The sequence below is a fragment of the Oncorhynchus nerka genome, linkage group LG4 (genome assembly GCF_034236695.1).
Source record: "Oncorhynchus nerka isolate Pitt River linkage group LG4, Oner_Uvic_2.0, whole genome shotgun sequence".
Lineage (NCBI taxonomy): Eukaryota > Metazoa > Chordata > Actinopteri > Salmoniformes > Salmonidae > Oncorhynchus > Oncorhynchus nerka.
The window spans coordinates 77072154-77096337 of record NC_088399.1 but is presented as its reverse complement, the minus strand read 5'-3'; the positions used below and the strand labels follow the sequence as shown (position 1 = coordinate 77096337).

General features: G+C 49.2%; 1 protein-coding gene across 4 annotated transcripts in view; it reads left to right on the top strand.

Annotated features, from left to right (window-relative positions):
• The window catches only part of LOC115124997 (serine/threonine-protein phosphatase 6 regulatory ankyrin repeat subunit A), a 66705-nt gene that overhangs the window by 37343 nt on the left and 5178 nt on the right, over window positions 1–24184 (top strand). For all 4 annotated transcript variants that reach the window (XM_065017892.1, XM_065017891.1, XM_065017890.1 and 1 more), the window contains 24 exons: window positions 3571–3641; window positions 3808–4008; window positions 4118–4205; window positions 4433–4575; window positions 7353–7460; window positions 7537–7641; window positions 8615–8693; window positions 8786–8900; window positions 13661–13807; window positions 13968–14036; window positions 14252–14389; window positions 14500–14611; window positions 14712–14738; window positions 14865–14939; window positions 15144–15345; window positions 15449–15536; window positions 15655–15772; window positions 16125–16344; window positions 16473–16560; window positions 16882–16965; window positions 18440–18588; window positions 18677–18759; window positions 18852–18934; window positions 19084–19175. In XM_065017892.1, coding sequence (XP_064873964.1) covers window positions 3571–3641; window positions 3808–4008; window positions 4118–4205; window positions 4433–4575; window positions 7353–7460; window positions 7537–7641; window positions 8615–8693; window positions 8786–8900; window positions 13661–13807; window positions 13968–14036; window positions 14252–14389; window positions 14500–14611; window positions 14712–14738; window positions 14865–14939; window positions 15144–15345; window positions 15449–15536; window positions 15655–15772; window positions 16125–16344; window positions 16473–16560; window positions 16882–16965; window positions 18440–18588; window positions 18677–18759; window positions 18852–18934; window positions 19084–19175 — 2685 coding nt within the window. The remainder of the gene's footprint in view (window positions 1–3570; window positions 3642–3807; window positions 4009–4117; window positions 4206–4432; window positions 4576–7352; window positions 7461–7536; window positions 7642–8614; window positions 8694–8785; window positions 8901–13660; window positions 13808–13967; window positions 14037–14251; window positions 14390–14499; window positions 14612–14711; window positions 14739–14864; window positions 14940–15143; window positions 15346–15448; window positions 15537–15654; window positions 15773–16124; window positions 16345–16472; window positions 16561–16881; window positions 16966–18439; window positions 18589–18676; window positions 18760–18851; window positions 18935–19083; window positions 19176–24184) is intronic.

Sequence of the window (24184 nt, the reverse complement as noted above, 5' to 3'; positions counted from 1 at the left end):
TCTGCCTGTTAGACTGTGCCTGTTATACTGTACCTGTTAGACTGTACCTGTCTGCCTGTTAGACTGTACCTGTCTGCCTGTTAGACTGTACCTGTCTGCCTGTTAGACTGTACCTGTCTGCCTGTTAGACTGTACCTGTCTGCCTGTTAGACTGTACCTGTTAGACTGTACCTGTCTGCCTGTTAGACTGTACCTGTTAGACTGTACCTGTCTGCCTGTTATACTGTACCTGTTATACTGTACCTGTCTGCCTGTTATACTGTACCTGTTATACTGTACCTGTCTGCCTGTTAGACTGTACCTGTCTGCCTGTTAGACTGTACCTGTCTGCCTGTTGTACCTGTCTGCCTGTTATACTGTACCTGTTATACTGTACCTGTCTGCCTGTTAGACTGTACCTGTCTGCCTGTTAGACTGTACCTGTCTGCCTGTTGTACCTGTCTGCCTGTTATACTGTACCTGTTATACTGTACCTGTCTGCCTGTTAGACTGTACCTGTCTGCCTGTTAGACTGTACCTGTCTGCCTGTTAGACTGTACCTGTCTGCCTGTTAGACTGTACCTGTCTGCCTGTTGTACCTGTCTGCCTGTTATACTGTACCTGTCTGCCTGTTATACTGTACCTGTCTGCCTGTTAGACTGTGCCTGTTAGACTGTGCCTGTTAGACTGTACCTGTCTGCCTGTTAGACTGTACCTGTCTGCCTGTTGTACCTGTACCTGTTATACCTGTACCTGTCTGCCTGTTATACTGTACCTGTTATGCTGTTATACTGTACCTGTCTGGCTGTTATACTGTACCTGTCTACCTGTTATACTGTACCTGTCTGCCTGTTATACTGTACCTGCCCTGCCTGTTATACTGTACCTGTCTGCCTGTTATACTGTACCTGTCTGCCTGTTATACTGTACCTGTCTGCCTGTTATACTGTACCTGTCTGCCTGTTGTACCTGTACCTGTTATACCTGTACCTGTTATACTGTTATACTGTACCTGTCTGCCTGTTATACTGTACCTGTCTACCTGTTATACTGTACCTGTCTGCCTGTTATACTGTACCTGTCTGCCTGTTATACTGTACCTGTTATACTGTACCTGTCTGCCTGTTACACTGTACATGTCTGCCTGTTATACTGTACCTGTCTGCCTGTTATACTGTACCTGTCTGCCTGTACCTGTCTGCCTGTTATACTGTACCTGTTAGACTGTACCTGTCTGCCTGTTATACTGTACCTGTCTGCCTGTTATACTGTACCTGTCTGCCTGTTATACTGTACCTGTTAGACTGTACCTGTCTGCCTGTTATACTGTACCTGTTAGACTGTACCTGTCTGCCTGTTATACTGTACCTGTTAGACTGTACCTGTCTGCCTGTTAGACTGCACCTGTCTGCCTGTTATACTGTACCTGTCTACCTGTTATACTGTACCTGTCTGCCTGTTATACTGTACCTGTCTGCCTGTTATACTGTACCTGTTATACTGTACCTGTTATACTGTACCTGTCTGCCTGTTATACTGTACCTGTCTGCCTGTTAGACTGTACCTGTTAGACTGTACCTGTCTGCCTGTTATACTGTACCTGTCTGCCTGTTATACCTGTACCTGTCTGCCTGTTACACTGTACATGTCTGCCTGTTATACTGTACCTGTCTGCCTTTTATACTGTACCTGTCTGCCTGTTATACTGTACCTGTCTGCCTGTTATACCTGTACCTGTCTGCCTGTTATACTGTACCTGTCTGCCTGTTATACTGTACCTGTCTGCCTGTTATACTGTACCTGTCTGCCTGTTATACCTGTACCTGTCTGCCTGTTATACCTGTACCTGTCTGCCTGTTATACCTGTACATGTCTGCCTGTTACACTGTACATGTCTGCCTGTTATACCTGTCTGCCTGTTATACCTGTACCTGTCTGCCTGTTATACCTGTACCTGTCTGCCTGTTATACCTGTACCTGTCTGCCTGTTATACCTGTACCTGTCTGCCTGTTATACCTGTACCTGTCTGCCTGTTATACCTGTACCTGTCTGCCTGTTATACCTGTACCTGTCTGCCTGTTACACTGTACATGTCTGCCTGTTATACTGTGCCTGTTATACTGTACCTGTCTGCCTGTTATACTGTACCTGTTATACTGTACCTGTCTGCCTGTTAGACTGTACATGTCTGCCTGTTATACTGTACCTTTCTGCCTGTTAGACTGTACCTGTTATACTGTACCTGTCTACCTGTTATACTGTACCTGTCTGTCTGTTATACTGTACCTGTTTGCCTGTTATACTGTACATGTTATACCTGTACCTGTCTGCCTGTTATACTTGTCTGCCTGGGGCGGCAGGGTAGCCTAGTGGTTAGAGCGTTGGACTAGTAACCGAAAGGTTGCAAGTTCAAATCCCCGAGCTGACAAGGTACAAATCTGTCGTTCTGCCCCTGAACAGGCAGTTAACCCACTGTTCCTAGGCCGTCATTGAAAATAAGAATTTGTTCTTAACTGACTTGCCTAGTAAAATAAAGCTAAAATAAATACTGTACCTGTTATACTGTACCTGTCTGCATGTTATACTGTACCTGTTATACTGTACCTGTCTGCCTGTTGTACAGTGGGGCAAAAAATATTTAGTCAGCCACCAATTGTGCAAGTTCTCCCACTTAAAAAGATGAGGCCTGTAATTTTCATCATAGGTACACTTCAACTATGACAGACAAAATGAGAAAAAAAATCCAGAAAATCACATTGTAGGATTTTAAAAATGATTGTAGACCTGCACCAGGCTGGGAAGACATACAAATAAATTATTAGGAAATGGAAGACATACAAGACCACTGATAATCTCCCTCGATCTGGGGCTCCACGCAAGATCTCACCCCGTGGGGTCAAAATGATCACAAGAACAGTGAGCAAAAATCCCAGAACCACACGGGGGGACCTAGTGAACGACCTGCAGAGAGCTGGGACCAAAGTAACAAAGCCTACCATCAGTAACACACTACGCCGCCAGGCACTCAAATCCTGCAGTGCCAGACGTGTCCCCCTGCTTAAGCCAGTACATGTCCAGGCTCGTCTGAAGTTTGCTAGAGAGCATTTGGATGATGATCCAGTCTGCCTGTTTGTTATACCTGTCTGCCTGTTTGTTATACCTGTCTGCCTGATTGTTATACCTGTCTGCCTGATTGTTATACCTGTCTGCCTGATTGTTATACCTGTCTGCCTGATTGTTATACCTGTCTGCCTGTTTGTTATACCTGTCTGCCTGTTATACCTGATAAAACTAAGATACCTAAAAAGCCTATTAAATTGAAGACTTAGATTGAGAATTTGGTCACAGCAGCCAATGTTGGCATCACCCATTCGTGTAGAGGAAATGATAGGGAGAGAGATGTGGAGGTTGTTTCCCTGTGTGTGTTGTGATGGAACAGGATCACGTGATGTGATGGTCTATTTTAACCCCTTACACACATGGGACTCTCAAAGGACCATGGGCGTTTCCCCTAGTAACTCGTGGGTCCCCACCCACTCTCTGTCAGAGGAAGGTTAACCCTTAACCTTTTCTCTCCCTGTGTTTTTTAGGAGCCAGAGTAAATGCTAAAGACAATAAGTGGTTAACTCCTCTTCACCGAGCTGTCGCCTCCTGCAGCGAGGTAACAGACTGTCACTCACACCACACACACACCTTCATCAATGCTCTTTCTCATGCTGCATCAGTCTTGTTGACAGTGATTATGTCAATGCGCTTTCTCTCTCTCTGTGTGTGTGTGTGTGTGTGTGTGTGTGTGTGTGTGTGTGTGTGTGTGTGTGTGTGTGTAGGATGCAGTGTGTATGTTGATAAAACACAGTGCTGATGTGAACGCGCGGGATAAGAACTGGCAGACTCCTCTCCATGTTGCTGCCAACAACAAGGCTATCCGCGTTGCCGAGGCCCTCGTCCCATTGCTTAGCAACGTCAATGTGTCGGACCGGGGTGGACGCACAGCCCTGCACCATGCTGCCTTCAGCGGACACCTGGAGGTAACACACACACATTCACAGATGTATTAGTTGCCATTTCATGAGGCTAGTATGACTTCACGTGTGTGTGGTGTGTATGTGTTTGTTTGTGTGTGTGTGTGTGTGTCAGATGGTGAAGCTGCTTCTCTCCAGAGGAGCTAACATCGACGCCTTTGATAAGAAAGACAGGCGAGCCATCCACTGGGCTGCCTACATGGGTAAGACACCCCCACTCAGAGCTATACATTATAGAGGGATTAGAATGATGATTAGATTTTTTCTAGAAACAAAAAGGTATGCTAACAAAATGGTATGAAATGGTATGCTAACAAAATGGTATGAAATGGTATGCTAACGAAATGGTATGCTAACAAAATGTACTCTTACCCGCTCTCTTTCCTCCCTCTCTCCCTCCATTTCCTCCTCTACATCTCCCTCCCTCCAGGTCATATGGAGGTGGTGAGGTTGTTGGTGTCTAGTGGAGCAGAGATGGACTGTAAAGATAAGAACTCTTATACTCCTCTACATGCCGCTGCCTCTAGTGGGATGACTACCACTGTCCAATACCTGCTGGGGCTGGGGGTACAGGTACACACACATCATTCAATACCTGCTGGGGGTACAGGTACACACACATCATTCAATACCTGCTGGGGGTACAGGTACACACATATCATTCAATACCTGCTGGGGGTACAGGTACACACATATCATTCAATACCTGCTGGGGCTGGGGGTACAGGTACACACATATCATTCAATACCTGCTGGGGGTACAGGTACACACACATCATTCAATACCTGCTGGGGGTACAGGTACACACATATCATTCAATACCTGCTGGGGGTACAGGTACACACATATCATTCAATACCTGCTGGGGCTGGGGGTACAGGTACACACATATCATTCAATACCTGCTGGGGCTGGGGGTACAGGTACACACATATCATTCAATACCTGCTGGGGGTACAGGTACACACATATCATTCAATACCTGCTGGGGGTACAGGTACACACATCATTCAATACCTGCTGGGGGTACAGGTACACACATCATTCAATACCTGCTGGGGGTACAGGTACACACATATCATTCAATACCTGCTGGGGGTACAGGTACACACACATCATTCAATACCTGCTGGGGGTACAGGTACACACACATCATTCAATACCTGCTGGGGGTACAGGTACACACACATCATTCAATACCTGCTGGGGGTACAGGTACACACACATCATTCAATACCTGCTGGGGGTACAGGTACACACATATCATTCAATACCTGCTGGGGGTACAGGTACACACATCATTCAATACCTGCTGGGGGTACAGGTACACACACATCATTCAATACCTGCTGGGGGTACAGGTACACACATATCATTCAATACCTGCTGGGGGTACAGGTACACACACATCATTCAATACTTGCTGGGGGTACAGGTACACACACATCATTCAATACCTGCTGGGGGTACAGGTACACACACATCATTCAATACCTGCTGGGGGTACAGGTACACACACATCATTTGATTTCATCCTCTCCTAATAGCAAAGAAAGAAGTCTATTGAGATACAGAAACTAACTGTTTCTCTCTCTCTCCCTCTCCCCCCGCCCTCGCTCTCTCCCCCCGCCTTCGCTCTCTCCCCCCGCCCTCGCTCTCTCCATCCGCCCTCGCTCTCTCCCTCCGCCTTCGCTCTCTCCCTCCGCCCTCGCTCTCTCCCTGCGCCCTCGCTCTCTCCCTCCGCCCTCGCTCTCTCCCTCCGCCCTCGCTCTCTCCCTCCGCCTCGCTCTCCCCTGCGCCTCGCTCTCTCCCTGCGCCCTCGCTCTCTCCCTCCGCCTCGCTCTCTCCCTCCGCCCTCGCTCTCCCCTGCGCCCTCGCTCTCTCCCTCCGCCCTCGCTCTCTCCCCTGCGCCCTCGCTCTCTCCCTGCGCCCTCGCTCTCTCCCTCCGCCCTCGCTCTCTCCCTCCGCCCTCGCTCTCTCCCTGCGCCTCGCTCTCTCCCTGCGCCTCGCTCTCTCCCTCCGCCTCGCTCTCTCCCTCCGCCCTCGCTCTCTCCCTCCGCCCTCGCTCTCTCCCTCCGCCCTCGCTCTCTCCCTCCGCCCTCGCTCTCTCCCTGCGCCCTCGCTCTCTCCCTGCGCCTCGCTCTCCCCCTGCGCCCTCGCTCTCCCCTGCGCCCTCGCTCTCTCCCCGCCGCTCTCTCTCTCTCCCTCCGCTCTCTCTCCCTCCGCCTCGCTCTCTCCCTCCGCCCTCGCTCTCTCCCTGCGCCTCGCTCTCTCCCTGCGCCCTCGCTCTCCCCTCCGCCCCTCGCTCTCCCTGCGCCCTCGCTCTCTCCCTCCGCCTTTGCTCTCTCTCGCCTTCGCTCTCTCTCTCCCCGCCTTTCGCTCTCTCTCTCCCCGCCTTTCGCTCTCTCTCCCCCGCCTTTTCGCTCTCTCTCCCCCCCGCCTTTCGCTCTCTCTCTCCCCCCGCCTTCGCTCTCTCTCCCCCGCCTTCGCTCTCTCTCTTCCCCCGCCTTCGCTCTCTCCCCCGCCTTCGCTCTCTCTCCCCGCCTTCGCTCTCTCTCCCCCCACCCTTCGCTCTCTCTCTTCCCCCGCCTTCGCGCTCTCTCTTCCCCCGCCTTCGCGCTCTCTCCCCCCGCCTTCGCTCTCTCTCCCCCCCGCCCGCCTCTCTCTCTCCCCCCGCCTTCTCGCTCTCTCCCCGCCTTCGCGCTCTCTCCCCCCCGCCTTCGCGCTCTCTCCCCCCCGCCTTCGCGCTCTCTCTCCCCGCCTTCGCGCTCTCTCTCCCCCCGCCTTCGCTCTCTCTCCCCCGCTTCGCTCTCTCTCCCCCGCCTTCGCTCTCTCTCCCCCGCCTTCGCGCTCTCTCCCCCCGCCTTCGCGCTCTCTCCCCCCGCCTTCGCGCTCTCTCTCCCCCCCGCCTTCGCGCTCTCTCCCCCCGCCTTCGCGCTCTCTCTCCCCCGCCTTCGCGCTCTCTCTCCCCCGCCTTCGCGCTCTCTCCCCCCCGCCTTCGCGCGCTCTCTCTCCCCCCGCCTTCGCGCTCTCTCCCCCGCCTTCGCGCTCTCTCTCCCCATCGCCTTCGCTCTCTCTCTCCCCCCTCGCTCTCTCTCTCCCCCCGCCTTCGCTCTCCCTCCGTCCTCGCTCTCTCTCTCCGCCCTCGCTCTCTCTCCCGCTCTCGCTCTCTCTCCCGCCCGCTCTCTCTCCTCTCTCTCGCTCTCGTCCCGCTCTATCTCTGTCCCTGCACTCCCCCTCTCCCCGCTCCCCCCTCTCCCCGCTCCCTCTCACCGTGCTTTCTCCCCCTCGCCCTCTCTCCCCGCACTCTCCCTCTCTCTCTCCCCGCCTTCTCCCTCCATCTCTCTAGATAAACCAGGGTAATATTTATGGTAACTCTGCTCTCCATATGGCCAGTTATAATGGCCAGGATGTGGTGGTCAACGAACTCATAGAGGCTGGAGCTTCCATCAACCAGGTACACATCTGTGTGTGTGTGTGTGTTGGTGTACGTGTGTTGGTGTGTATATTGTAACTTTATCTCTCTCTAACAGGTGAATGAGAGGGGTCTGTCTGCGCTGCACTTCTCAGCCTGTTCCCGCCAGGGGGCGCTGTGTCTGGAACTACTGCTTGGGAACGGAGCTAACGTCAACATCAGGGTACACACACACACTTCTCCTAGGCCAACAGGGTAGTAGTGGGACATATGGTGTGGGGTGTGAGAGAAGAGCTGAAATTGCTCAGGGCGGTAGGGTGGGAGGGTGTGAGAAGAGCTGAAGTTGCTCAGGGCTGTAGGGTGGGGGGGGTGAGAGAAGAGCTGAAGTTGCTCAGGGATGTGGGGGGTGAGAGAAGAGCTGAAGTTGCTCATGGCTCTAGGGTGGGGGGTGAGAGAAGAGCTGAAGTTGCTGTGGGGGTGGGGGGTGAGAGAAGAGCTGAAGTTGATCAGGGCTGTAGGGTGGGGGGGGCTGAGAGAGAGAGCTGAAGTTGATCAGGGCTGTAGGGTGGGGGGCTGAGAAGAGCTGAAGTTGCTCAGGGCTGTAGGGTGGGGGGCTGAGAGAAGAGCTGAAGTTGCTCAGTGCTGTAGGGTGGGGGGGGTGAGAGAAGAGCTGAAGTTGCTCAGGGCTGTAGGGTGGAGGGGGTGAGAGAAGAGCTGAAGTTGCTCAGTGCTGTAGGGTGAGGGGGGAGAGAAGAGCTGAAGTTGCTCAGTGCTGTAGGGTGGGGGGGTGAGAGAAGAGCTGAAGTTGCTCAGTGCTTCAGGGTGGGGGGTGAGAGAAGAGCTGAAGTTGCTCAGGGCTGTAGGGTGGGGGGTGAGAGAAGAGCTGAAGTTGCTCAGTGCTGTAGGGTGGGGGGTGAGAGAAGAGCTGAAGTTGCTCAGGGCTGTAGGGTGGGGGGTGAGAGAAGAGCTGAAGTTGCTCAGGGCTGTAGGGTGGGGGGTGGGGGGGGGGGTGACACAGGGAACATCACCCAGTCCTGATCTGAATAGGGAGGTTTATAACACAGGGAACATCACCCAGTCCTGATCTGAATAGGGAGGTTTATAACACAGGGAACATCACCCAGTCCTGAACATCACAACTCTTCTGACAAACAGAATGAAATGTCTTGCTTTCTTTCTCTCTTTTCCCACTCCAGAGTAAGGATGGGAAGACCCCTCTCCACATGGCAGCGGTCCATGGAAGGTTCTCTCGTTCTCAGGCTGTCATTCAAAACGGTGAGGCCCGCCCCAAAACACCACACACACACTGCTATTGGTCTATTAATATTTCAAACACCCTACTATTTGCTCTTTGTCTGTCTGTGCAGGTGCGGAGGTGGACTGTGAGGATAAGAATGGGAACTCTCCTCTTCACATCGCTGCTCGCTACGGACACCAGTTACTGATTAACACTCTGCTCACACACGGAGCCAACACCGCCAAGTAAGACACACACAAATACACTCAGTGGTCAGTTTATTAGGTACACCCATCTATTATTGTGTCGGACCTCCTTGTAGCTATGAAAGGATGAGCCTAGTCAGCAACAATGTTCAGATACTATGTGGTGTTCAAACATTGCTCAGTTGGTATCAAGGGACCTAACGTGTGCCAGGAAAATATTCCCCACCATTACACCACCACCAGCCTGTACTGTTGACACCAGGCAACATGGGTCCATGGACTCATGCTACTTAAGCCAAATTCTCACTCTGCCTGTCAGCATGATTCATCAGGAAACGGGATTCATCGGAACAGGCAATGTTTTTCTACTCCTCAATTGTAGGAAGGTTTAAACAGCATGATCATTACACAACTGCACTTTAAAATGTTACGTTTTGTTACACAACACAATGCCACAGATGTCTCCGGTTTAGAAGGAGCGTACAATTGGCATGCTGACTACAGGAATAACCACCAGAACTGTTGCCAGAGAATTGAATGTGAATTTCTCTACCATAAGCCGCCTTCAACGTCGTTTTAGAGAATTTGGCAGTATATCCAACCGGACTCACAACCGCAGACCAAGTGTAACCACGCCAGCCCAGGAACTCCACATCCGGCTTCTTCACCTGCGAGATTGTCTTGAGACCAGCCACCTGGACAACTGATGAAACTGAGTATTTCTGTCTGTAATACAGACCTTTTTGTGGGAGAAAAACGAATTAGGATTGGCTGGGCCTGGCTCTCCAGTCGGTGGGCCTAGCTCCCAAGTGGGTGAGCCAATGCCCTCCCAGGCCCACGCATGACTGCACCCCTGCCCAGTCATGTGAAATCCATATATTAGGGCCTAATACATTTATTGCAATTGACTGATTTCCTTCTGTGAACAGCAACTCATTAACATAGTTGCATGCTGTGTTTATATTTGTGTTTAGTGTATATACAGTGCATTCAGAAAGTGTTCAGACACCTTGACTTTTTCCACATTTTGTTACGGCACAGCCTTATTCTAAAATGGATTAAAGTTTTTTTCCCTCATCAAACTACACACAATACCCCACAATGACAATGCAAAAACAGATTTTTAGACATTTCAGCAAATAACAAAAAAAATGATATCACCATTTACGTAAGTATTCAGAACCTTTACTCAATACATTTTAGAAGCACCTTTGACAGAGATTACAGCCTCGAGTCTTCTTGGGTATGACGCTACAAGCTTGGCACACCTGTATTTGGGGAGTTTCTCCCATTCCTCTCTGCAGATCCTCTTAAGCTCTGTCAGGTTGGATGGGGAGCGTCGCTGCACAGCTATTTTCAGGTCTCCAGAGATGTTCGATCAAGTACAAGTCCAGGCGCTGGCTGGGCCACTCAAGGACATTTAGAGACTTGTCCTGAAGCCACTCCTGCGTTGTCTTGGCTGAGTGCTTAGGGTCGTTGTCCTGTTGAAAGGTGAACCTTCGCCCTAGTCTGAGGGCTCTGGAGCAAGTTTTCATGAAGGATCTCTGTACTTTGCGCCATTAACTTTTCCTTTGATCCTGACTAGTCTCCCAGTCCCTGCTGCTGAAAAACATCCCCACATGATGCTGCCACCACCATGCTTCACCGTAGGGATGGTGCCAGGATTCCTCTAGACGCTTGGCATTTAGGCCAAAGAGTTCAATCTTAGTTTCATCAGACCAGATAATCTTGTTTCTCGTGGTCTTCGAGTCCTTTCGGCACCTTTTGGCAAACTCCAAGAGGGCTGTCATGTGCCTTTTTTACTGAGGAGTGGTTTCAGTCTGGCCACTCTACTTTAAAGGCCAGATTGGTGGAGTGCTGCAGAGATGGTTGTCCTTCTGGAAGGTTCTCCCATCTCCACAGAGTGACTCTGGAGCTCTGTCAGAGTGACCATCAGGTTCTTGGTCACCTCCCTGACCAAGGCCCTTCTTCCCCGATTGCTCAGTCCAGCTCTAGAAAGAGTCTTAGTGGTTCCAAACTTCTTATATTTAAGAATGATGGAGGCCACTGTTCTTGGGGACCTTCAAAGCTGCAGATATTTTTTTGGTGCCTTTCCTTAGATCTGTGCCTCGACACAATCCTGTCTCAGAGCTCTACGGACAATTCCTTTGACCTTGTGGCTTGGATTTTGCTCTGAAATGCACTGTCAACTGTGGGACCTTATATAGACAGGTGTATGCCTTTCCAAATTCAATCAATTGAATTTACTGCAGGTGGACTCCAATCAAGTTGTAGAAACATCTGAAGGATGATCAATGGAAACCGGATGCACCTGAGGTCAATTTTGAGTCTCATAGCAAAGGGTCTGAATACTTGTGTAAATAAGGCATTTCTGTTTTTTATTTTTAATACATTTGCAAATATTTCTAAAAACCTGTTTTTGCTTTGTGTGTAGTTTGAGATAAAAACTTCTTTTTTAGAATAATGCTGTAACGTTAAAAGGTAAGGGGTCTGAATACTTTCCGAATGCACTGTATATCGATAGATAGATGGATACATACTACCATACAGAAGTTTGGGGTCACTTAGAAATGTCCTTGTTTTTGAAAGAAAAGCTCCTTTTTTTTGTCCATTAAAGTAACATCAAATTGATGAGAGAAATACAGTGTAGACATTGTTAATGGTTAGAACCAGGTTGTGCTGTTCTGTGTAGGGAGTAGTACACAGCGTTTTATGAGATCTTCAGTTTCTTGGCAATTTCTCGCCTTCATTTCTCAGAACAAGAATAGACTGACGAGTTTCAGAAGAAAGTCTTTTGTTTCTGGCCATTTTGAGCCTGTAATCGAACCCATAAATGCTGATGCTCCAGATACTCAACTAGTCTAAAGAAGGTTTTATTGCTTTTTTTAATCAGAACAACAGTTTTTAGCTGTGCTAACATAATTGCATCACAGGAGTGATGGTTGCTGATAATGGGCCTCTGTACACCTATGTAGATATTCCATTAAAAATCAGCAGTTTCCAGCTACAATAGTTATTAACAACATTAACAATGTCTACACTGTATTTCTGATCAATTTCATGTTATTTCAATTTACAAAAAATGTGCTTTTCTTTCAATAACAAGGACATTTCTGTGACCCCAAACCTTTGAATGGTAGTATATATATATACAAAACCAGTCAAAAGTTTGGACACACTTACTCATTCCAGGGTTTTTCTTTATTTTTACTATTTTCTACATTGTAAAATAATAGTGAAGACATCAAAACTATGAAACACACATATGGAATAATGTAGTAACCAAAAAACTGTTTAACAAATCAAAATGTATTGGCCACCCTTTGCTTTGATGACAACTTTGCACACTCTTGGCATTCTCTCAACCAGCTACACCTGGAATGCTTTTCCAACAGTCTTGAAGGAGTTTCCATATATACTGAGCACTTGTTGGCTGCTTTTCCTTCACTCTGCAGTCCAACTCATCCCAAACCATCTCAATTGGTTTGAGGTTTGGTGATAGTGGAAGCCAGGTCATCTGATGCAGCACTCCACCACTCTCCTTCTTGGACCTCTCTCCTTGGTCAAATATCCCATACACAGCCTGGAGGTGTGTTGAGTCATTGTCCTGTTGAAAAACAAATCATAGTTCCACTAAGTGCAAATCAGATTGGATGGCATATCGCTGCTGAATGCTGTGGTAACCATGCTGATTATGTGCCTTGAATTCTAAATAAATCACAGACAGTGTCACCAGCAAAGCACCATCACACCACCTCCTCTATGCTTCAAGGTGGGAACCACACATGCGGAGATCATCCGTTCACCTACTCTGCGTCTCACAAAGACACAGCAGTTGGAACCAAAAATCTCAAATTTGGACTCATCAAACCAAAGGACAGATTTCCACCGGTCTAATGTCCATTGGTCGTGTTTCTTGGCTCAAGCAAGTCTCTTCTTATTATTGGTGTCCTTCAGTAGTGGTTTCTTTGCATCAATTCAACCATGAAGGCCTGATTCACACGGTCTCCTTTGAACAGTTGATGTTGAGATGTGTCTGTTACTTGAACTCTTTCAAGCATTTATTTGGGCTACACGTTCTGAGGCTGGTAACTCTAATGAACTTACAGTTAACGATGGGTCTTCCATTCCTGTGGTGGTCCCCATGATAGCCAGTTAAATCATAGTGCTTGATTGTTTTTGCGACTGCACTTGAATAAACTTCAAAAGTTCTTGAAATGTTCCTTATTGACTGACCTTCATGTCTTAATGTAATGATTGACTGTCATTTCTCTTTTCTTATTTGAGCTGTTCTTGCCATAATATGGACTTGGTCTTTTACCAAGGAGGGATGGCTTCTGTATACTACCCCTACCTTGTCACAACACAACTGATTGGCTCAAATGCATTAAGAAGGAAAGAAATTCCACAAATGAACTTTTAACAAGGCACACCTGTAAATTGAAATCATTCCAGGTGACAAAGTTGTCATCAAGGCAAAGGGTGGCTACTTTGAAGAATCTCAAATATAAAATATATATTTGTTTAACACTTTTTTGGGTTACTACCATATGTGTTATTTCTTAGTTTTGATGTCTTCGCTATTATTCTACCATGTAGAAAATAGTACAAATAAAGAAAAACCCTTAAATGAGTAGGCGTGTCCAAACGTTTGATTGGTACTGTGTGTATACACACAGACAGACTTATCACACATGGAGACAACTCCACTAAGTCTACACTCACTCACTAGACGGAGTTGGAGACTATCACTGTGACACACACCTGGCTAAGCACCGCTGACGTGATGTTTGTTACAGGCGTGGCGTCCATGGCATGTTCCCCCTCCATCTGGCAGCTCTCAGTGGCTTCTCTGACTGCTGCAGGAAACTGCTCTCCTCAGACTTCCACATAGACACTCCTGACCACTTTGGAAGGACTTGTCTACATGCTGCAGCTGCAGGAGGGTGAAACAACAACTCTTTAAACCCTCCCCTTTTTCCTGTGTCTCTCTGTCCTTTGCTCTTGGATTTTTAAGTCCTTTCTGCAGTTAGTTGTTCTATCCAATTTTCTACTGTACAATACATTTTCTCTCTCTTTCTCTCTCGGTCTCCCTCTCTCCATCAGGAACCTGGAGTGTTTGAATCTGCTGTTGAATACAGGAGCAGATTTCAACAGAAAGGACAGGTTTGGAAGGTCAGTGGTTCAGCTTTACGTTCAGCCTTTGTGTGTTTGTGTGCGTACATGCCTGCATAAAGACATTTTTTTCATTCTATGCAAAGATGATGAAGTATTGTTCTTTCTCTTCTCTCCAGGGGTGTATTCATTATTTCGATTCTGTTGCAAAACATTTCTTAAACAAAAGCAAATGGACTCCATGCCTGTTGTGACAGTAACACTCTTCTCTCTAGGACTCCTCTTCACTATGCCTGTTGTAACAGTAAATCTCAGTGTGTGTTTGCCCTGGTGGGGTCTGGTGCTGGAGTCAACGAGCTGGATGAGAGGGGCTGTTCTCCTCTACACTACGCTGCTGCTGGCACAGAGGGAAAGTTAGTAGTAGTAGTAGTAGTAGTAGTTGTCTGTCCTGTCCGTCTTGTCTGTCCTGTCTGACCCTCTGTGTGTGTGTGTGTGTGTGTGTGTGTGTGTGTGTGTGTGTCAGGTGTGTAGAGTACCTGTTGAGGAGCGATGCCAACCCAGGGATCAGAGACCGACAGGGCTACAACCCAGTCCACTATGCATCGGCATACGGACACACACTCTGCCTTGAACTGGTTAGTACATCCTGCTCGTACATGACCTACCCGGACACCATTACCTACTTCCCACTACAAGTAGTGACTGAGTTTGACATTCTGTCTTCTTGTTTTTCAGATATCCAGGGAGACTCCTCTAGATGTGGTAAGTAGCTGGACAACATTAGTGATGACACGGGAGAGGAGTACCCTCTGCTGCTTGTTCTAATGTTCTAGCTTTTTAGAGAATAATAACGAAGGCATTCTCGCTCTCTCTCTCTCTCTCGCTCAGCTGATGGAGACATCTGGTACAGACATCCTGAGTGACTCTGATAGCCACGCCCTCATCAGCCCCCTTCACCTCGCGGTGAGTCACACACACACTCCGCTGCCAGTTAGTCTGTAGGTTAATAGAAAAACCGAAATGCTTTACGTGGGGCACAATGCAAGGAAGTTTGGGAAGCACTGTGATTAATATATAGATTTGTATTGATTGGTGTGTGTTCCCCAGGCGTACCATGGTCACTGTGATAAATATATAGATTTTTATTGATTGGTGTGTGTTCTCCAGGCGTACCATGGTCACTGTGGCGTGTTGGAGGTGTTGGCTGCTGGTCTGTTGGAGGTGGACATTCGGACCCCTGAGGGCCGGACCCCGCTCTCCCTAGCCTGCTCCAGGGGCCACCAGGAGTGTGTGTCACTTTTACTGCACCACGGAGCTCACACACACACCAAGGATTACACGCTGAAGAGGACAGCCTTACATGTTGCAGGTATTATATGTATATGAGAGCCAGCAGGCACACAATGACTACACACACACACATTGCATACCCATCTTTTTCCCTAACCCTGAGTGTGTGTCTCCTCCTCCAGCGATGAACGGCCACTCTGACTGTCTCCGTCTTCTCATCAACAACACAGACACACACAACTCTGTAGATGTACAAGACGCCAACGGACAGTAAGTGTGTGTGAGAGACTAATGTATTGACTGTGTGAGCTAGCTACTTTTAGATTTGCCTGATTAATCAATGATGGATTGATTGAGTGATTGGTAAATATATTGATTGTGTGTGTAGGACCCCTCTGATGCTGGCGGTACTGAGCGGACACACAGAGAGTGTGTATTCTCTACTGAGTAGAGGAGCTGACGTAGAGGCTAAAGACCACTGGGGCAGGACTGCACTACACCGCGGGGTGAGACACACAAACTCCCTAGTCCCTATACAGTCACACACACACACACTATATATTCACATACACAAGCACAAATGCAAAAACACACACACACACACACACACACCATATACACATACAGTGCATTTGTAAATTATTCAGACCCCTTGACGTTTTCCACATTTAGTTATGTTACAGCCTCATTCTAAAATGGATTAAATCGTTTTTTCCCCCATATCAATCTACACACTACCCCATAATGACAAAGTGAAAAAACGGAATACTTTCTGAATGCACTGTACACCGTACACACCACACATACAAACTCAGACACAAGAACACACACTTTTAATGATCTGTTTTGTTTCTTTAGGCGGTGTCGGGTCATGAGGAGTGTGTTGAGGCATTGTTGCAGCGTGGGGCGAGTGTGTGTGTATGTGACCGGGCAGGGCGCTCTCCGCTACACCTGGCAGCAGCTTGCGGACACACCGGGGTGCTGGGAGCACTACTTCAGGCTGCTAATGCCTTGCACACTCACACACTTCTTACCGACAACCACGGATACACACCGCTGCACTGGGCCTGCTACAATGGTAAACACAGCGTTAGAGAATCATCAGATTAATGTTGGTTAACTGATCTGAATGAATGATAAACTAGAATTATATGTAGACAATACGGTGATATACTTTTGACTGTTTCTCTGTCTCTCTCGCTCCAGGTTATGATGGGTGTGTAGAGTTGTTGTTGGAACAGGAAATGTTCAAGAAGACACAGGGAAACCACTTCAGCCCTCTGCACTGTGCCGTGTAAGCCTCAACTCTCACAACTAATGCCTAGGCTTAAGCGCAGGGTGCTAACACAGTATTGAGGGTTCGAACCCAGTCAGTCACTCGTGTGCTGAGATTCACAGGTCCTAGTATGTCTATGACCACCTAAATAAATATATGATCACTAAAAAGGTGTCATTTGTGTTACATCGGGATGTAAATAAAATATTAAATGAGTGTAAAAGTGTGATTGGAAATGATGCAGACAATGACATTGATAGAAGCCTCAATCTACCTGCAATTTTAAAGATGATCTACCCCCGAAGGAGAAAGAAAGTGTTTCTTCTCTGCTTGTTTCAGTATGAATGACAACGAGGGAGTCGCTGAGATGTTGATCAACTCTCTGGGTTCTGCTATAGTCAACACTACAGACACCAAGGGCAGGTGAGACACATTATTACACACATATATATACACTCACTGGACCGTTTATTAGGTACACCCATCTAATACTGGCTCGGACCCACCTTTGCCCCCAGAACAGTCTAACTTCTTTGGGCATGGATTCTACAAGTTGTCGGAAACTTTCCTTGCTCAGTTATTGGTATCAAGGGACCTAACGTGTGCCAGGAAAACATTCCCCACACCATTACACCACCGCCACCAGCCTGTATTAGGCAGGATGGGTCCATGGACAAATCCTAACTTTGCCATCAGCGTCACGCAACAGGGCCCAGGATTCGCCGGACCAGGCAACGTTTTTCCAGTCCTCAATTGTCCAGTGTTGATGATTGTGTGCCAACTGAAGTTGCTTCTTCATGTTTTTAGCTGATAGGAGTGGAACCCAGTGTGGTCGTCTGCTGCAATAGTCCATCCGTGACAAGGATCGACAAATAGTTTGTTCCGAGATGCCGTTCAGCACACCACTGTTGAACTGCACTGTTATTTGTCAGTTTGTGGCCCGCCTGTTAGCTTGCATGATTCTTGCCATTTTCCTTCGACCTCTCTCATCAACGAGCTGTTTTCACCCACAGGACTGCCGCTGACTGGATGTTTTTTGTTTGTTGCACTCTTCTCTGTAAACGATAGACACTGTCGTACATGAAAAGCCTAGGAGGGCGTTCCATTTAGAATTGGGCAAAACAAGTGACTGAAGCGACTATGAGCGTGGTATGACCGGTGCTAGGCACACCGGATCCAGTACCTCAGAAACAGCCGCCCTCCTAGGCTTTTCATGTACGACAGTGTCTATCGTTTACAGAGAAGAGTAACTGGATGCCTGTCTGCCTGCTTTATATAGTAAGCCAAGGCCATGTGACTCACTGTCTGTAGGAGCGATCCATGTTTGTGAATAGGATGGTGTACCTAATAAACTGTCCAGTAGTGTTTTAATTACACACAAATTATTAAACACACACACATACACAGCCCTAGTCTTTTGGGGCCCCTAAGTGAAATGTTGTACCTAACGGGCAAAACATATTAGTGCCCCCCCCCCCCCTCTTGTCGGTGAACCCCACCCTCTTGTTGTTTTTCCATGGGGCGCAGAGAAGATTGAACAAATTTCATGCAATTCTACAAATTTTGCAATGGGGCAGAGAAAATGTAGCAGTTTTATAGTTAATTTCATGAAACTACACATTTTGCCATAGGGTTGAGACATTTTTGCAGTTTAAAGCAAATTTCCTGCAATTTTCCAAATGTTGCCATGAATTTTGCCATGACCATGTTAATATGATATCTTAGTGAGAGTAAATCAAATCAATGTGGGCCCCCTGGATGTCAGCCTATGGGCACGAGCCCCTCTAAGTCGAGACCTGACTGAGTTTTTTTGGGGCATGTTGGGAGGTCCGCCCCTACACAGACTCGCAGAACGTGAGGTAGTGTGTGTAACAGTGACTGCTGTCACCCTTTGTAGGTCTCCCCTCCATGCGGCAGCATTCTCAGACCACGTGGAGTGTGTGTCCTTGTTGTTGAGTCACGGAGCTCAGGCGAACACCTCCGACACACACACACGGACCACGCCGCTGATGATGGCAGCGCACAACGGACAGACCAACGCTGTGGGTCAGTACACACTCTCTACGCTTCTCCTCTCCTTCCCTACTACCTATCTCACACCTTACCTATTCTGGTGTCTCTCTCTCTCATATAGAGGTGTTGGTGAGCAGTGCTAAGGCAGACCTCACACTACAGGATACTAACAAGAACACAGCTCTTCACCTGGCCTGTAGCAAGGTAATACTCACACATGCACCATATATGGTTAATCAAATGACTGTTTGGTAAATGTTTTACCCTCTCTCTATCCCTCTCTCTCTCACCATCAGGGCCATGAGACCAGTGCGTTGTTGATACTAGAGAAGATATCAGACAGAAACTTTATCAACTGCACCAACACTTCTCTACAGACGTACGTACCCCAAATGATTTTCGGAAATGGAACACACCACAACCCAACATACAGTGTTATTAGTTAGCATGTTATTAGGCTAGTATGACTTCACTCTGCAGGTGTGTGTCTGTCTCTCCCTCTTTCTCCTCTCTCTCTCTCGGCCTCAGGCCCCTCCATGTAGCAGCTAGGAATGGTCTGACCGTAGTAGTTCAGGAGCTGCTGGGGAAAGGAGCCAGTGTTCTAGCGGTGGATGAGAACGGTCAGTATCATAATACTGTCACACACACACCCTCAAACTCTACAAGCACACATACTGACACGCAAGCATACACAGGCCCGGTCCTGGCCAGTATGCTGCGAAAGGCGAGACACCAAAAAATTGCAACCCTCCTCTTATCCCTGCAGAGTAGAATGGTAGCCTAGGCTATAACCTACAGAAGGGTTCATCAACTAGATTCAGCCGCGGCCCATAATTACGATTTATTTGTAAACTGTAAATTGACCGCAAGAAGCACAAACAGATTTTATTAGACACAATTTCAAACCTTGTGTAAGGGGTGTGTAACTGGTGGCAGGGAAGTCAGACGCAGGAGAGCAGAACTAGGTAATAGATGGAGCAGTTTAATTCCAAAACCAACGGCATCAAGAAATAACAACTCGGTTACAAAACCCGATGCGCACCAGTCAACATGTGCACAAGCACTTACAAACAAACAATACCACACAAAGACATGGGGGGAACAGAGGGTTAAATACACAACACGTAATGAGGGAACACACAGGTGTGTGGGAAGACAAAACAAATGTAAAATAAAAAAATGGATCGGCAATGGCTAGAAGACTGGTGACGTCGACCGCCGAACACCGCCCGAACAAGGAGAGGAACCGACTTCGGTAGAAGTCATGACAGTACCCCACCCTTGATGCGCTGCTCCAGCAGTGCGCCGACACCGGCCTCGGGGACGACCTGGAGGGCTAGGCGCAGGGCGATCCGGATGGAGACGGTGGAACTCCTGCAGCGTTGAAGGGTCCAACACGTCCTCCACTGGAACCCAGCATCTCTCCTCCGGACCATACCCCTCCCAGTCCACGAGGTACTGAAGGCCCCTCGCCCGACGCCTCGAATCCAGTATGTAACGAACGGAGTACACCGGGGAGGAACCTCCCGCACCTCAGACTCCTGGAGCGGGCCAGCCACCACCGGCCTTAGGAGAGACGCATGGAACGAGGGGTTAATATGGTATTCGGGGGAAGCTATAACCTGTAACTCACCTCGTTCAGTCTCCTCAGGACTTTAAATGGCCCCACAAACTGCGGACCCAGCTTCTGGCAGGGTAGGCGGAGGGGCAGGTTTCGGGTCGAGAGCCAGACCCAGTCCGCCTCACTGCGGTGACGGTCTGCGCCGGGTTTCTGGCGCAGCACAGCTTGCTGAAGGTGAACATGGGCGGCGTCCCATGTTTCCTCCGCGCGTCGGAACCAGTCTTCCACCGCATGAGCCTCAGTCGCCAATACCCTAGTACGCACTGGAAGGGGGAGAGGTTAGTGGAGGAGTGAGTTCTGGGTCATCTCTGCCCAGGGCACGAACGCTGCCCACTCCCCCGGCCGGTCCTGGCAATAAGACCTCAGAAACCTACCCACATCCTGGTTTACTCGTGTGTGTATACAAGGCCTCCGCAGTCTGTAGGGCCGTAGGCCGGGCAGCGGGAGGAAACTGCAGGACTTAGAGAAACAATCCACAACAACCAGGATCGTGGTGTTTCCCTGTGATGGGGGAGATCGGTCAGGAAATCGATCGACAGGTGTGACCATGGCTGCTATGGAATGGGTAAGGGGTGTAGCTTACCTCCGGGCAGGTGCCTAGGAGCCTTACACTGGGCGCACACCGAGCAGGAGGAAACATAAACCCTCATGTCCTTAGCCAAAGTGGGCCACCAGTACTTCCCACTCAGACAGCGCACCGTCCAACCGATGCCTGGATGACCAGAGGAGGGTAACGTGTGTACCCTATAGATCAGCCGGTCATGGACAGCAGACGGAACGTACAGACGCCCAGCGGGACACTGGAGGGGAGCGGGCTCTGCACGTGACGCCCGCTCAATGTCCGCGTCCAGCTCCCACACTACAGGTGCCACAAGGCAGGAAGCCGGTAGTATGGGGGTGGGATCCATGGGCCGCTCCTCTGTGTCATACAGCCGGGACAGTGCGTCTGCCTTCACATTCTGGGAACCTGGTCTGTAAGAAAGGGTGAAAACAAAACAGGTGAAAAACATGGCCCACCTTGCCTGGCGAGGGTTCAGTCTCCTCACCGCCCGGATGTACTCCAGATTGCGGTGGCCAGTCCAGATGGGAAAATGGTGTTTAGCCCCCTCAAGCCAATGACTCCACGCCTTCAAAGCCTTGACAACAGCCAACAGCTCCCGGTCCCCCACGCCATAGTTTCGCTCCGCCGGGCTGAGCTTCCTCAAGAAGAAGGCACAGGGGCGGAGCTTCAGTGGTGTACCCGAGCGCTGAGAGAGCACGGCTCCTATCCCAGCCTTGGACACGTCTACCTCCACTATGAATGCCAAAGAGGGATCCGGATGGGCCAGCACGGGAGCCGAGTTAAACAAAGCCCTCAGGTGACCAAAGGCCCTGTCCGCAGTGAGGTAATGGGAGACGCTACCTGACCAAAAACCCTGGATAAACCTCTGGTAGTAATTGGCAAGCCCTAGAAACCGCTGCACCTCCTTTACCGTGGTGAGAGTCTGCCAATTACGCACGGCTGATATGCGGTCACTCTCCATCTCCACCCATGGGCTGGAAATGTGGTACCCACTGTTTGAAGAACAGATATTTCTCAGCATACAGGTCATGCTCCAGTCGACCAAGCACCTTTCGTACCAGGGACACATGCTCGGCGAGTGTAGCGGAGTATATCAGAATGTGATCAATATACACCACTACACCCTGCCCGTGCAGGTCCCTGAAAATCTTGTCTACAAAGGCTCTGAAGACTGATGGAGCATTCATCAACCTGTATGGCATGACGAGGTACTCGTAATGACCTGAGGTCGTACTGAACGCTGTCTTCTGCTCGTCTCCCTCCCGGATACGCACCAGGTTGTAAGCGCTCCTGAGATCTCGTTTGGTGAAGAAGCGCGCCCCGTGCATTGACTCAATCGCCGTGGTGATAAGAGATAGCGGGTAACTGTACCTCACAGTGATCTGGTTTAGGTCTCAATAGTCAATTAACGGGCGCAGACCCCCTCTTTTTCACAAAAAATAAACTCGAGGAGGCGGGGGAAATGGAGGACCGAATGTACCCCTGACGCAGGGATTCGGAGACATATGTTTCCATAGCCACCGTCTCCGCTTATGACAGAGGATACACGTGACTCCTGGGAAGTGCAGTGTCTACCAGGAGATTTATCGCACAATCCCCCCCCCGTCGATGGGGTGGTAATTAAGTCTCCTTCTTTTTGGAGAAGGCAAGAGCCAAATCGGCATATTCGGGGGAAATGCGAATGGTGGAGACCTGGTCTGGACTTTCCACCGTAGTTGCACCTACAGAAACCCCTAAACACCTCCCTGAGGACTCTCACGACCACCCCGTGAGAGCCCTCCGTTGCCATGGAACAGTGGGGTCATGACAAGCTAACCAGGGTAGGCCTAGCACCACGGGTAACGCAGGAGAGTCAATGAGAAAGAGACTGATTCTCTCCGTGTGAACCCCCTGCGTCACCATGCCCAGAGGAGCGGTGGCCTCCCTAATCAACCCTGACCCTAATGGTCGACTCTCTAAGGCGTGAACTGGGAAGGGCATATCCACAGGAACGATGGGTATCCCTAAACTATGGGCAATGATCTGTCAATAAAATTCCCTGCCGCCCCTGAATCGACGAGCGCTTTATGCTGGGAATGCGGGGAAAACTAACTAACAAAAACGTGTGCAACGGAGGGTGCCTTCTCACCTGGGGTGACGCCAGAGTGCCCTGCCTGCTGTCTCGACCCCCAGAGGAACCAACCTTGCACCGACCTGCATTGTGACCTCTGCGGCCACAGATGGTGCACGAGACGGAACCTCCTCCGGTCTCCCATAGCGCAGCACCTCCCAACTCCATGGGCATCGGAGCGGTGGTGTTGGGGGATGGAACCAACAGACCCCGATCTGGACGTCCGCGGGTAGCCAGCAGGTTATCCAGCCGAATGGACAGGTCCACCAGCTGGTCGAAGGTGAGGGTGGTGTCCCTGCAGGCCAATTCTCGACGGACATCCTCGCGCAAACTGCAGCGATAGTGGTCGATCAGGGCCCTGTCCTTCCATCCCGCTCCAGAGGCTAGGGACTGAAAGTCCAAAGCGAACTCCTGTGCGCTCCTCGTCCCCTGCCGTAGGTGGAAAAGACATTCACCCGCCACTCTGCCCCCGAGCGGGTGGTTGAAGACTGCCCAGATACTACAGGTGAACTCCTCAAAGTGGTGCAGTACCACATCTCCTTCCACCCACACGGCATTGGCCCACTCCTGGGCTTTCCCCGAGAGGCATGAGACGAGGGCGGATACCATCTCACGGCTCGAAGGAGCCGGGTGGAAGGTTCCCAGGTATAACTCCAACTGCAACAGGAAACCCTGGCAGCGGGCAGCCGTCCCATCGTAGTCCACTGGGAGGGTGACACTTTGCTTACATGTGTTAATGATCACATATCTCTCTCTTATGTGTTATACTTTGGAACAGATTTCCAAAATAAAAAATGCTCAGAAAACTTGGGAGGCCAAATAAAATCCCCCGCGGGTCAAATTCGGGCCCGGACCGGCAGTTGGGGAACCCTGGCCTTCAGTGTCGGCCCGCAATGCACATTTATGAATGCCCATCCGTGGTAGCTTACCATTTGTAAAACATGCAGTTGCATTGGCTTTATAGTCCTGATACCTGATAAAGACTTAAGACTAATACTTTTTGCTGTTTAACTACTGCTAAACTTCCCCTAAAGTACATTTTTATACATTTGCCAAAATGATATAATTACTTGTCTATACATAAATAAATAAAATACTTCACCAGAGAGCATGATGATCATTAGCTTCTTTAACAAAATTGCTGTGTATTGTTTCAAATCTCCAGCGGGGGAGCCTATGCCTAGTTGGAAAGGTGTGGCAATAGACCTAGTTGATTGAGTTGCAGCTGTTGGTGACAAGGATCTGAAATTGAATTTCTTTAATAAAAATGTGAAATGTTGAGACGAGGAAGGGGAGGGGTGTGTAGCGAAGATATAGGTGAGTATCTCCAGAATGT